The 14,926-nt window shown below is 41.5% G+C and overlaps 1 protein-coding gene across 2 annotated transcripts in view; it reads left to right on the top strand.

The window, feature by feature from the left end:
- Nucleotides 1-14,926, top strand: part of LOC124274089 (E3 ubiquitin-protein ligase RNF213-like) — a 59,437-nt gene that overhangs the window by 8,575 nt on the left and 35,936 nt on the right. For both annotated transcript variants that reach the window (XR_006897853.1, XM_046709406.1), the window contains 9 exons: nt 28-90; nt 578-775; nt 1,318-1,417; nt 4,541-4,575; nt 5,300-5,397; nt 5,773-5,926; nt 6,218-6,380; nt 6,865-6,965; nt 7,293-7,350. Coding sequence is in view for 1 of the 2 variants with exons in the window: in XM_046709406.1 (XP_046565362.1) it covers nt 28-90; nt 578-775; nt 1,318-1,417; nt 4,541-4,575; nt 5,300-5,397; nt 5,773-5,926; nt 6,218-6,380; nt 6,865-6,965; nt 7,293-7,350 (970 nt within the window). In the remaining variant the exon portion in view is untranslated. The remainder of the gene's footprint in view (nt 1-27; nt 91-577; nt 776-1,317; nt 1,418-4,540; nt 4,576-5,299; nt 5,398-5,772; nt 5,927-6,217; nt 6,381-6,864; nt 6,966-7,292; nt 7,351-14,926) is intronic.

Raw genomic sequence — 14,926 nt, forward strand, 5'->3', positions numbered from 1 at the left:
ATGAATTTGTCTCCTTGTTTTCAACAGCAGAAGTCTTCACACAAGATAACTACATACATACAGAATGCCAATGGAACCATGAAAGCAAAAGTAAGTTGTCCAGAATCACACATACTCCAGGCATACGGTTCTACTTATGCAGATTTAGTTGATGTAGAGATCTGCAAGCACGAAAAGCTGAGAGTGTAGATAGAGGCAATTGCATTTTAAAGCTCTTGTGGAATGAGCATGATCATCACACCAATAAATATATAATGTAAATTGTTTACCTGTCTGACTTAGAGTTAAAATGTGCAATGTACCTGTCACTTTTTGCTATTCATAGCTTCACTTGTCCTTCCGTGTGTGAGTCTTTGTCACCATTATGTACCATTCTGTTACAATACTATGGTCACATTTGATGCTGAAAGTGTCAAACATATGATAGATAAGTGGATTTAACCTATTCTCATCCTATCAACCCTATACATTTGCACACAATAAAACCAACAAGATAAATGAAGGACCTGATTATTAACTGTAATGCATCAGATGCTATGGCTTTGAGACTGCTTCACTGTATTTGTGGATATACTAGGAACTTGCTCTGAAGCTGCTGAAGAATGAGTTTGGTAGACCTGGCTCCCCCCTGAACGTCACAGAAGGACAGGGAGTGAGAGACCAGAGTCTGGTGTGCCTGCTGCTACACACACATCTCGTTCTGACACACTTCAACAACAAGCCAGGCTTTCTGAAACCACTTTCCGATCTCATACTGCATCCAGAAGACATGGTGGTAAGACAGTAACAAAGATATATTCAAAAGTATCATTTAAACTTTAACAAAGTTAAAATTATTTTAGTAGCAGGTGATGAAGAAGGAAGGAAAGATCTGAATGGATATACACTCCTTCAAAGGTTGTACAGTAATTTCTTTGAAACTTTTCTTTTCCCAGTTTTCATTTGCTTGCCTGTATCACATCACATATCATAACATGCTGAGGCAGAAGCATTAGTGTAAATGTTTTTGCTTGTGTGTCAGATTGAAAGGTAGCAGAATAAACATCGATAATACGATGTGCCGTTGAGATTGACATCCAATGATCGAGGGGAAAAATACCAGTGCCTTGAGCATGCACTAGTGCGTGGATATGTGTGCTATATAAATATCCTATAATAATAATAAATTAACATATATGTGTCTCAGGTTTTCAGTGGACCTGATAATTAAAGTAAGTCCATGCATGTATCGGGACAGGATGGTTCACACACTGCAGACACACATAATCAAATGTCAACATGTACAGTGAATTATAACTACACGTTTTTATTTTCAAGGACAAGTTTTTGCCTACAATGCCACAGGATGATACAATGTTGTACCATGAGATACTACTGAGATCAATGAAGGATGCAGACGAAACTGTGAAAACATTCAGTGAGTCGTTTTGCCTTGTGATATCAGTTTCATGTCCCTTTAGCATTTTTTTTTACCTCCAGTGGGATTCTCTCCTGTGATTCGAGATTAGAGTATGTTTTACTGGTGGTCAGACCTGGTGACTTTGTTCCTGGTGCATCATCATACCCCAACACCATGGTTAATTACTCACAATATCAATCACTGGATTATCTGGTCCAGAGTCAGTTCTTTACAGTTAGAGCTGCGTATCTTGGCTAATGTGGCAAGACAATATCTTCTGATGCTCATATATCCTGGAGGTATGATATGTTATTGTCAGTATTTTACAATGAAGTGTGAGATGATGTATGTCATGATACATGGGTGCCGATACGATATGTATCACGATACCTGTCTGAAGCCAAACAAAATGTCTTGAGATAAAGAAAACTTATTTATTTATTGAAACTTTGACTTGAATTGTAGATGGTGTTGACTGACAGGCAACTGACATTTGTAATGTTACCACTGTACTTGAGGGGAGGTATTGCATATTGTACAGATCACAAGTTGTCCGTTAAACATAACAGTCCCTGTTTTTGATCATTGCCCCAACATCCCAAGTATTTCCATGCCATGGCCTATAATGCTGGTACATTACAATATCATCTGCCATTGTAGTGCCATGCTGCAAAATGGGTCATTCATTCACTTTCTTAACTTCAGACTTTGCTGACAAATTCCGCGAAATTGTGTTAAAACGTAACATCACATCGGCAGTATTTCACCTATATTGTGACAAGACAAATTCTGAATTTGGTACTTAGCAATTACATTTAATTACTACCCGACTGGATTTAGGTGGGTCGAGGAATTTGTAATAATTACACGTAGTAATTCAATTTATTACCCACGTGGTCAACGTATAGGTAGGTGCATACTAATCTCGTACATCACACGTGTGTCGTATCGCAATGACCTGTGTCGTAACGACTTGACCTGAGATTCTAACGATTTGATTGGATAACCGATCACCTCTCAATTAGGTCACGTTGTGACGGAACTACCTTTTCATTCGTAACAAACACATGAATTCATTCATTCTACAACTTAAATGCATTGTGGGAATGTAAACATTGCGAACGTTGCCGTATCGCTGTTTAATTGGGAGTCGAACTGAGACATTATATGCATCGAAAAACATAAACGCAAAGTTTCCACCAGTGATGTTAGCTGAGTGAAGCAGTTGCAAACCAAGAAACGGGGTGCTACTGGAGTAGTTTAATGTAGGAGGCTGTGCAGAGGCAATGACAATGGACATGCATCGTGGCGTTGGTTACCAAGGGGCAGACGAGCAAGGTGTAGTGGCGTCATTACAGTGTGACTTCATGCAAAAGTGTACAATAGAACAACATTCTTCCGCAACCTCTAATGAAACCAGTTTTGGTTTGAAACCATAAAAATAACAAAAATACGCTATTTTGTCAATTTAAAGCATGTAAGACATGGGTAATAAATAAAATACCACACTCGGTCTCATAACATACGACGATTATCTGAAGCTCGGTCGTAGGAAGGAGACACTGCTTCTTCTTATGGTATTTTCTGACACCTCGCTTTGAAAAATGCCAAAGGTACTTCCGGTCAGATACCATAGGAAGGACACTTTCACACATACACATACTTACTAATGTAGCTGGGATTAATGAATATAATTCGTATGTTATGAGACAATGTGTAGTAGGAACCTCTATATATGTCACAACACCTACTTTCAAAATGACATTTGAAAAATGCCAAAGGTACTTCCTAGTTTGACCATTTGTTAAATGTTAGATAAGTTTTGGGAGATGTTGATTTTCTTTTTCACACATACACTAATGTAGCTGGGATCTAATGAAAATCAAACAGGCTGGTTTGGAACCAGTCTTCAGTACAGCCAGGAACCAGTCTGTAGGAAGGGTTGTATTGTTAATGAAAGTACAGCCAGGAACCAGTCTGTAGGAAGGGTTGCATTGTAAGTACAGCCAGGAACCAGTCTGTAGGAAGGGTTGCATTGTAAGTACAGCCAGGAACCAGTCTGTAGGAAGGGTTGCATTGTAAGTACAGCCAGGAACCAGTCTGTAGGAAGGGTTGCATTGTAAGTACAGCCAGGAACCAGTCTGTAGGAAGGGTTGCATTTTATGTACAGTCGGCAACCAAGCTGACTCTTCAGTTACATTAACACAGGAAAAATAATTTCGCTTGGTGCAAATTTTGGGAATTGACAGTTTAGACTACATCGCACGGTCAATTATTCGCGCAATCAGTAATTGCTGGAACTGCCAGCTGTCTCTTAGGCCGCCACTAATAGCAATGAAAACAACCAGAGTGGCTTAACCTGTCAGGCAGCGTGTATTGCTTACTCACAGGAAATCCCAATACCTGCGCGATACAGCAATACGTTTACTCACGGAAGTATTAAGTACTTAGGAAGTGAGATATCCTGATGGTACTAGTATACTATATAAAGAGATGAAAAATACATCAGTCTTATGTTCCGAATTCTGAAGATCTGATGATGGCATTGCGAATGTGGTTAAAGAAAGCACCTACCCCCAAGACACCTGGACTTCCAGACTTTGTGATTTCATTTCGTGATATGCAGGAATAAATAAAAATAAAATCTTAATGAATAAAAAAAATACTGCTGTATTATTTCTTTCCGAGTCATTTCATGGTATCCGTTTTGTATAAAACCATCTGTCACTACGATTGATCAAAATAGAACATGTCGGAACATGATTTGGGAAATCCATTACAGCGACAGTTAAGTATGATTCTTTGTGCTACTATCAGTCATCATTTTAAGATTCCCGTAGATTTCTGTCTTGAAACTTGATGTGTTATGGTAACAACTCAGAGACGACCGTGGGTAGAGTTGAATGAATGAATGAAAGGTTTATTCGCTGTGTATAAATTTTTGCGGTAAAATATTTTGCACGAAAATAAAACCTGCGCGATATATAATACGTTTACAGTATTTAGAACTGTGTTGTTATAATGGGATAATTTGTAAACTGACAAATATTTGTATTTCATTGTTAAAAAGTTGCTGCTTTTGATTTATGATGTTAAGTCATTTCTGAAAGGAAGCCACTAACTCAATTTCTAATTTTTCAGACTGCCCAAATGGACATACATATGTCATAACAGAGGTAAGGTGTATTCATGTTTAGAACATACTCAAACTGTCTGGGAAACTTTGGGCAATATTGATACTGATGTACATGTATGAATGTGTAAGCATAATGTTTCAATTTTGATTGTAAATTTGGGAAGTATGATACTCAAAGTTGTTTTAGTATCACCACTTTAAAAGGTAATGTACGTCAAGCTGTGTGCTTTTATTGGAATTAATAAACATGGTTAATAAAGTCCCAAAAGGCTATCAAACATCATGTGACCAAAAACAGTCAGATCACTCACTAAAATTAAAGTCAATGACTGAAAATGATGTGTCAAAAATAAAATACAACAAATTTGTTGTCCCCCCAAAAATATCGGTATTAACCTACTGTGTCTTCTGGTAGAGAAATTATTTGTTTAGTACTCAGTCTATGCTAAGGATAAAGTTACGAGGCCAAATCCTTCTGGCAGCCTGACAGAACTCAGCAACACTCTTACTGAAGCTTGGAACAATTTTTACCTTAATAACCATCCAGATACTAAAAATACTGGGATCACTTCACTAAACGCAACTGAAAGATATGTTGTTTACTATTAGAAGATTGGATGCAATTGCTATGATGATTGTAGGAAGTATTGTGACAGTGGTAAAGTTTAATATTTATGAGCTGTCTGCACAGAAACTTAAATACATAAGAATTAGTTCAAAAGTATATAAATTGAATGTCATAAGGTGTTCTTTACTATTGTCAGTGTGGGCGACCATACACAGCAGGACGTTGTAATGAGTGCGGGGAGAGAATTGGAGGCAGGGATCATGCTGCATTTGATGGAAACACACCTCATGATGGGTAAACTGATGTTGGAGTTCTTTAGATATTTATTGTCCATCTGTTTTATTGATGCTGTCATGTTCACTACATTTTCCATGGAAAAAGTTCCAGGATTATGTGCGCCTTGTACTCTTCACTCTGAAAGTTTCTCTGCAGTTGTAATAACGACATGTTTGCAATAGTTAGTGTTCATCCAACATGTTGTCTAAGTAGTTGGACAAATGTTCCAGGTACTTTTGTGTAGTGTATGCCAATGCATTAAAGATGAAACTAATGAAACATTTCCCTGAAGATCTTGTCAGGCATATTATATTGTAGACATCTTGAATCATTGCAACACCCTGCAGCAAAATGTAGTACTGTAGCATTAACATGATGCTTATCACCAATCAGGCAGGACCAGACCCGTCCTGGTCATGTTCTTGGAAGAGCAGCAGACAGAACCAATGCCTATGCAGGTGAACGCAGACTGGGAGGAGCTGTCTGTGCTGTACTGCGTTTCTTCACTCATGCTGCTTTACTTTTGGGAGCAGAGAACAGCCCAGAGGCAAGTTATTGCTTGCTTACCATTTAGGAAGAAGGAATAATAATTAACTCTGCAACATCTTGTTTAACAAATAATGAAGTCTACATCCCCAATAACCGTTGACTCATGTTCATCACTTCTAAATGCCCTTTGAAGAACTTGTTTCTGGTTGCATGTATTTATAATTCCTAAGTTTTGCCTTCATAGTAAAATGTGTCACATATGTAACATGTTACAGGTAGAAATGCTAAAAGTGTGTTGAACCTATGAAAGTCTGCAACTGACAGATGCATTTACCTTGATCCATTGCAGGCCACATCAGCTCTAGTCTATCCCCAACTACAGCAGGATGTCAGACAGTTTTTCTTGGAACACCTCCAGAAGGACCTTCAGATCATCCACATGGCCACAGGAAAAAGTGTAGATGATGTCTTCCTCCTCCTACACTTCATCTGCCATCAGATTTCTCAATCAGGTAAGTTATACATTTTCATCTTGTATAATATATAGGTATCCATTCTTTAAAATGAAAGTAATAATTAGGGATAAACAAATAAGAAGAAATCTGTTACACAAAAGTTGTACTCAGTTTAACAGTTTGATTTGGTTCATGATTAGATGTAGCCTTGGACACATTCCTGGATAAGAGTTTTAGTTTCTGATCAAAAGTTCAATTTATGTTGACAAATTCAGATCAGGTTTGAAACTTGTATCATGAGTAAATTTAGGTCAGGCTTACTAACTAGTGGAACTGATGGAAAATAAGAATGAAGCCATCGGTTACATGACGCAACCTGGAGCTGCTTGGAGAAAATCACATTTAAATTGAATTATGACTAACTTGGCAGCTAGATGTATTGAGCAAGGGGTCAAATTTCATATCTAGCCAAACTGATCAATTGACACAGAATTCTGTTACAATGATTATTTACTGGTTACTTTGAATTGCTCTTTTCTAGACAAGCCCCGGAGAAATGATGGAAGAATCCTGACTGACAAGTCCAAAAGAGAGAATTGGGAAGAGGAGTTTTCAAAGACATTTATCAGTCCACCACTTCAAGTAAGCAATCAGTCACTACTTGTAGACATGAGCCAGTGTGAGATAAATAATCCAGAAGGGTCCTTGTGCCACTAAGTTCTTTCAAACAGAATATGTGCAAAATCACTTTCAAGGTCAGTAAATGTTCAGTGGAAGCTAAAGAACACTTGATTTTTTTATTGATAATGTTGATATAGCCAGTATAGGAGTTGGTGTAAAAAACTTTTTGAAGAATATATCTTTTTCACAAATTAATAAAGTGTTTTCCCAAACACCGATTTCTTCCTTTTAACATTCTTCTAGTGTGGTGTCATGTCCATTGTTGTATTTTGTTTGTGCTGTTTTCAGGATCTGGAAGCTTGTCTTGAAACATGCAATGACAGAATTCGAAGAGATGATAGAATAGGTAATGTTAATTTATTGCACTAGATATTCTGATGCCAAAATTTAATCATCTCTCAAAAGGAACAATTACATGTATTGTTAGTAATTGTTAGTAAACTTACCTCTGGATTATGGTAGCCTTATTCATGTGGATACACAGAATACATACAGAAAATCAAAAGACATTTTAACACTAAGTTATAGCTATTCCCAGTGGTATACCTAATCTACCCCTGAGTTAACTCCCTTGATCCAGACATCACTGGGGCAGTGGGGTAGCCTAGTGGTTAAAGCGTTGGCTCGTCACGCCGAGGATCCGGGTTCGATTCCCCACATGGGCACAATGTGTTAAGCCCATTTCTGGTGTCCCCCGCCGTGATATTGCTGGAATATTGCTAAAAGCAGCGTAAAACTAAACTCATTCAGTCAGTCAGACATCACTGTATTGTTCTCCTAGAACTCTTCATAATGTTTCTAAAAAACCCAACACATCAATGACATCTTCTAAGGATAAATTCGCGGAGGATACAGGGTGAGAACTACTCCCCAAAATCCAGAAGTAAGTTTACTAACAATTACTAACAATACATGTAATTGTTCCTAATTATAACGAACCGCCTCTGTGGTGTAGTGGTTAGAGCGTCCGCCCGGAGAGACCGGAAGGTCGCGGGTTCGATCCCCTGCCGCATCATACCAAAAGACGTTAAAATATGGTATTGTTGGTCCCTGCCTAGGGCTCGGCATTAATGGGTACAACAAGGACTGATCGGCTCGGAGTCAGTATAATGTGTCTGAGTGGGGTATTCATGCTTCACTGCGGCATGTTATCTCAGTGGGCTAGCACTATAAAACCAGCTTAAGTCTGGGCTAGTACAAGCAACCGCACATACACATACACACGCATGCACGTCGTCATATGAGCAAAGCACGACGTTAAATCCAATCTCACCTCACCTAATTATAACGTAAACATTCCCTCTGGATTATGGTAGCCTGAATCCCAAGTCAGGAAGGAGGCTTACCCTTGGAAGATACTACCCTCTATACCACTAACTGAGAGTGGATTACTCAACCTCCTAAGAATAACTATGACTTAGTCAGAGATAAATAATTTATTTCCAGATTGGTCAGTAGCAGTGGGGGAATACATTCCTAGAGATGGAGAGTCTTCTAACTTCCTACAGTTATGGTTGATATGATAGATATCATGATAATCCTAATCCGTAATAGTAGGAATTATATAATTCCTGACGCCATAAATCCCGGTTTACGCTAGATCTTACAAATATATCATGATTCTATATGAGTCCCAAATTGTGTCATTAAACCTAATATTCCCTTAAACTTATGACGTCACTTCCTGTTTGATGACATCACTTCCGGTCTAATGACTGCACTTCCTGACCCTAGAGACAATCTCTATGATGTAATACTAACTAACCTAGATGGTGTCACTTCCGGTTCTATGACGTCACGTCCGGTCACTTCCAGTCAACTGTCATTAGACTATACATGCGCTCAACTCAAACCTTAAGGTAACCACCTTGAGCTAGTAAATCATATTCTAGCCTGAAGCCATCAATCATAGCTCAGAAGTTAGAAACTCTGTCCATATTGTGCTCGGTTAGGTGATACATCTAAATGTAAATTCTCTTACCACGTCAACCTGTCTTGCTACATGCTGTCTCTTGACCAGTATTCATCATTCTTCCGAGTGGTCCCTCAGATAGTCCCAGGCACCATCTCTCACTGCGTCATCCTTCCTGAAGATGTATACTAGGCACTCAAAGAAACTGTGCATACAAAAATTTAAAATCTAAATTTATCAAACCTGTGTAGACACATAAGGATTTAAACTCAGAGATTAGTGACATGCATCCAACATGCATGCACGTGCCACGTTCCGTGACGTCAGTGGGTTCGTCCTTGAGACGTGCAATACGTTGTTGCATGCATTCGGGGAAAGAGAATGAATGCCACACAATACTGTCACTTTGGAAAGCTCAACCCCTGCCCTTGTGATTGTTCAAAAAATTAAACGGCTATTGAAACGCATAGCATGCCAAGGCTCACGTCTGCACAAGGTCATGAGGCCATTGGGATGGTCCGTGGGGGAATGTCTCAACGACAAGTGGCTGCACATTTCCACTGCCACCCGGAACACCATTTCTGCACTGGTGAGACGCTACCAGAACACAAATGACGTCATCGATCGGCCACGTTCTGGACGTCCATGTGTAACAACGCCAAGACAGGACAGATGGATAAGGGTGACCCTTCTTCGCCACAGGTTTCAGACTGCAGTGATGACTGCCCGAACCATCCCAGGACTTCGCCGTATCCACCCCAACACAGTTCGACAACGTTTACGTCATCCCGGGATCAGACCACGACGTCCGCCATACGGCCTATCCTGACACAAGCGTCATCGACAAGCTCGCCCGAATGTGGTGCGAAATCATGTCCGCAGACCCTTGTTTTGGTGGAGAAATGTTGTTTTTACAGATGAGTCCAGGTTTAACATTTCCCATAGTGATGGACGTCAACGTGCCTATAGACGCGTGGGAGAACGTTATGCACAGGCCTATGTCTTGGAGAGGAATCCCTTTGGTGGTGGTTCATTGTTGATTTGGGGTGTAATAACAGCACGCCAAAGAACTCCTTTGGTGATTGTTCAGGGCAACTTAACTGGTGTGGGCTACAGGGATCAGATTCTTCGACCTGTGGCAGTTCCTTTTCTGCAACGTCATGGCCCTGGGTTAACATTCCAACAGGACAATGCCCGCCCTAATACGGCAAGGGTTGCTATGGATTTCTTGCAACACCACAACGTTGCCTTACTGCCCTGGCCTGCAAATTCACCGGATCTCTCCCCGATAGAGCAGGTTTGGGACGAGATGGATCGCCGTCTACGCTGTCTTCCTCATCTGCCAGATAACGTCCTTGACCTTGCAACAGAACTTGAGAGAATCTGGCGTGACATCCCACAAGCCTTCCTTACACGTTTGATAGGCTCTATGCGTTGTCGATGCACTGCTGTTCTCAATGCCGATGGTGGACATACCCGATATTGAGCTTGTGACATGGTCGTTTGACCCCTGTCCCGCTTGTGGACTCGTGAAGTCATTGTGATTGACTTTTCAATTGAAATTCTCCCGACTTGTTATGGTCTCATGATCCCTCCATTAAAGTTTATATGTAATTTGACATTGTTATGGTACTTATCAACAGGGATAATATTTTCACAATGCACAGTTTCTTTATGTGGCTAGTATAGATGCCAGGTCAACAACACACCCACCCCCCACCACCACCCAAAAAAAAAAAAAGGGGCAGTCAGGCGGAGGCGAGGTGCTGAGCCGCTACTAAAGGTCCTAATGAATGCAAGCCTTCAATAGAGGGAGCAACATCCCTGAGGTAAAAATGGATAAAGGTATTAGATTTCCATTGACAACTATAGTTTGGCATGAAATGCATGTGGACCCGTTTTTTTGTAAATATCTCTTCATCCAATGACCCAATCGATCTCAAACTGTGCAAGTGGATGTTTTGCCAAACAACCTAATCACATTGTAAATCACCGATTTTATGCATTTGTATTAAAGAATCTGTCTATGTAACTGTCAACAAAATAGACCGCAGACTGCTTGCAGAGGGAGGGAGCCAATGACCTGTAACAGCGGCAGTGTTGGGTCATAAAGGTCAATGTTTGCCTTAAATGCCAGATATTTTAGAGAAGCGTCCTGCATAGGCTCATAAGGAGATTTTTGAAGAGATTGAAGTACTAACGTTAAATCCCACTTAGGAAATATCGTTGGAGACGATAAATCCTTAATCTGAAAGGATCTGATCATTTTGTGAAGCGATGTATCCGAGCCCACAGATAAACCTTGAACGTCCATGACTGAAGCAATAGCTGATCGATATCCCTCAATAGTATTATGCTTCAAATGTTTCTGTTCCCTTAGGGACAATATAAAATCCGCTATCATTGGAAACTTGACACTCTCGTCTCCACTGGATGAATCGTCGCCACTTAGCGTCGTACAAGGCAGCTGTGGAAGGTCTAACAGATTCTGAAATAACTCTGATAGCTCCAACCGTAAATCCCTGTTTCCTGAGTGAGCTTGAAATAGCTTCCATACGTGTAGCGCAAGTTGACTGACATTCTTGTGAAACCTGTTGGACTTGGGTTGACTGATTAGATTGTGACACAACGGGAGGTGTAGAGGTTTGTCCACCAATAGCTGCAGTAGAGTGGGAAACCAAGGTCTGGCAGGCCACGCTGGTGCCATTAGATAAACAAGATAGTCGTGTTGTTGAAGTTTTAACAGAACCTCTGGGATTAGTTTGAACGGAGGGAACGCATAGGCTATCATCCCCTCCCATGATATGGATAGGGTGTTGACTGCCCATGCTAATGGATCCGGTACTGGGCTCACAAACGTTGGGATCCGAAAATTCCTGGAAGTCGCAAACAGATCTATGTTTGGAATTTCCCACATTTGTCCTATCAAATCGAATGCCTCTTTCTTGAGAGTCCATTGGGATCACTCTGTCCTGTCGAGATAATGAGTCCGCTAAGATATTCTTCCGACCTGGAATGTGGCACGCCCTGATTAAACAATATATAGCGTCCACTGTTTGATACAGGTCCTGAGTGATCCCGAGGAGCTGTTGAGATTTGGTACCTCCCTGTTTGTTGATGTAAGCCACTACCGTAGAATTGTCAGACACTAACATGAGACAAGCGATTCCCCCAGCATAGGATCCTTTTTAACAGTGCTAACAATTCCCGACAGTTTATATGCAGATTCACCTCTGACGGATTCCACACACCTTGAATCTGCCAGATGTCCATGTGTGCACCCCAACCCGTGTTCTAGGCATCTGCATAAAGCGTCAGATCCGGTAAACGAGGACGTAATGAAACTCCTGGCAACACATTCACATCCAGCGTCCACCATAATATCTCCCTTCGGACTCTGTTTAGAAAAGCAATGAGCAGTTCCAAGTCCTCCATCCGAAACTGGTTGAGCCAGATCTGCAGGATTCTCAACCTTAGTCTTCCTCTTACAGTATAATCCTGGATTGAAGTGAGAGATCCTAGAAGGGACATCCATGAACGAACTGATGCAACTGGCCTCTGTAACATGTTGGTTATCTTGGTTGATATTTTCAACCAACAATCCTGAGGAGTATAAATACGGCTTGCTCTTGAGTCCAAGATTGCGCCCAGAAACGTGATCCTCGTGGAAGGGACCAGTTCTGACTTGGTAGGATGAAGTATTAGACCCAGATGCGTAAACACGTGGATTATAAAGTTGGTTTGCTTCATTTGAACTGCTGTAACCACATTCCTTGCCAAGAAATCGTCTAGATAACCGTGTATCGCAATCCTTCGTTGATGAAGAAAAGCTAGAATCGGGGAGATTATTTTCGTGAACAACCACAGCGCTAGTGATATTCCGAACGGCAGGACCCTGAACTGAAACCTGTGGCCGTTCACCGCAAATCTGAGGTATTTGTGAGATCTTGGATGAATAGGGATATGAAGATACGCATCCTTTAGATCTATGCTTATATACTTGGAATCCTGACGAATCAAGGTGCTGAACTTTAGCTGGTTTCCTCAAAAATAGCTTGTTCAACACTTTCAAGACTATTATCATGCGCATTTCGTCTAAATTTTTCTTGGGGACTAGGAATACTGGTGAATAAAACCTGCATGTCTGATCCCCTGGAGGAAGTTCTATGATTGCCCGTTTCTCCAGTAACTGATTTATTGCTAAGTTTGGCCCCGCTAAAGGTTGGCCTTGAAGAACAAACCGATGACCCTCCTGAAAGCAAGTCACTGGAGGCTGCTTGTGCCAAGGAAGAATAAACCCCCTGCTCACGACAGAGTGGACCCACTTGTCTGATGTTATTAGTTTCCAATTGTCTACGTATTGGGTCAACCTGCCCCCTCCTGGAGATTGTGTCACCGGACGTACAAAGTCCAATTCCAATATCATGTCCAGGAACGTTCCCGATTTGTAAGGAAGAGAACACTTAACAGTGAGACTTTAGTCAATATTTCTTTGAAGTCGATCATGATCCACGAAAAGATCTACCTCCCCTACCTCTACCCCTAGATGAGGATGAGCCTCTAGTAAATGCCACATTTGTTGAACGCGCTCTTGAATCCGAGGCACGTTCAAATGCAGACCTCTGAAAATTCTGACTACTACTTGTTGAAGATTGAGCAGAACGAGACATAACACTGGATCCCCTTCTAGATCTAGTGTCAACCCTTCCTCTATTTTGGAATAAAAGAGCCGATGCCAAACGTTGATTCAAGTTTCTCGACATCAAAGCATCTCTAGCCTCAATAGCCTGTTGACATTGTCCATTAAAGGTGTTATCCGATTCCAAGGGTAAATTCCTCACTGAATCCAGCCGCTGTATCCGCTCAATAGCTGTAAGTCGTCCCAACATATTCCCTTGAGTTGCCATCGCATCGGCTAAGGACTGATACACTACATCCAGAAACAAATGCGTTAACGCCATCTCTTGAGCAGTCATGGAAATCAAAGTGTCTTTCTTAACTCCCGTATAATCTTGAAACACCAGTGGGAGCAAGGCACGAACTCCCGCAGAAAACCAGTTTGAATAAGATAGGGTATCAATCGCCGAAGGGCTGCCGTATCCAATTCCATACAATCCTTGAAAGTACAGAACGGTGCATAGTCACGAGAGCCTCTAGCATCCTGTAGCTGTTTAAAGTCCTTGTCTAAACTTGGTTGATTGGCTCTGATAACACGAACATGAATGGAATAAACAGGTTTATGAGAAACCGTAGGAAAAGAACTCAAGTTTGTAGCCTTGGAGAGGCCTAAGTTGTAATTCTCCAACACTTTCTAAAGTATTAGGATAAAGTCCGTGCAAAAGTTCCAGTTTTTCCTTAAATGACCAGCCCAGCTTAAAATCCTGTGCTGACATGTCCGCTAGGCTCGTGCGAATCAGACTGCTGGGTTGATACACCGTTATCCATAGCAGCCGACCCAGTGGCTTGGCTAAAGCCGGGGCGGGAATCATGTGCCGTCTGGACTGAGTCAGACCCGTGAAACGCTTGCAGCCCAGTCTCCCAGTGGGAGAAGGTAGCAGGCTGTATGCGAGAGGGAGCAGCCATGGATGACTGGCGCCCGGGGACAAAGGACGCAGAGTGTGCAGCCTGAGCCACGGTCACTCCAGAGCCGGCTGGGCCGACTCCATACTCGTCGCTTGAAGCCCTAGGCTTCTCCCCCTGAGGGGACCAGCTTCCTACGTACGCATGGGCATGGTAACCAGCTTTCCCAGGCATAGCACCCCTGGTTTCTTGCCATCGACCACCAAGCCACTGCGGCTATCTGCCGTCTTGCCGGAAAAACAGGTTCCTCCAAATATTTTGACAGGTGATTAAATTTTTTGTCATTCCTCATCTCCATATCCCGTACAGATTTATCCATGGCCGCCTGGATATCGGACTTAAATCCCGCCAAAAGTTCTGAGAACGCAGATATATCCAACTGGGGAGAGGATTTTGATTTAGATCTAGAACAAGGCTTCGGTTCAGATTT

The sequence above is a fragment of the Haliotis rubra genome, unplaced genomic scaffold, assembly GCF_003918875.1.
Source record: "Haliotis rubra isolate DU_JTF1 unplaced genomic scaffold, ASM391887v1 Scf1875, whole genome shotgun sequence".
Classification (NCBI taxonomy): domain Eukaryota; kingdom Metazoa; phylum Mollusca; class Gastropoda; order Lepetellida; family Haliotidae; genus Haliotis; species Haliotis rubra.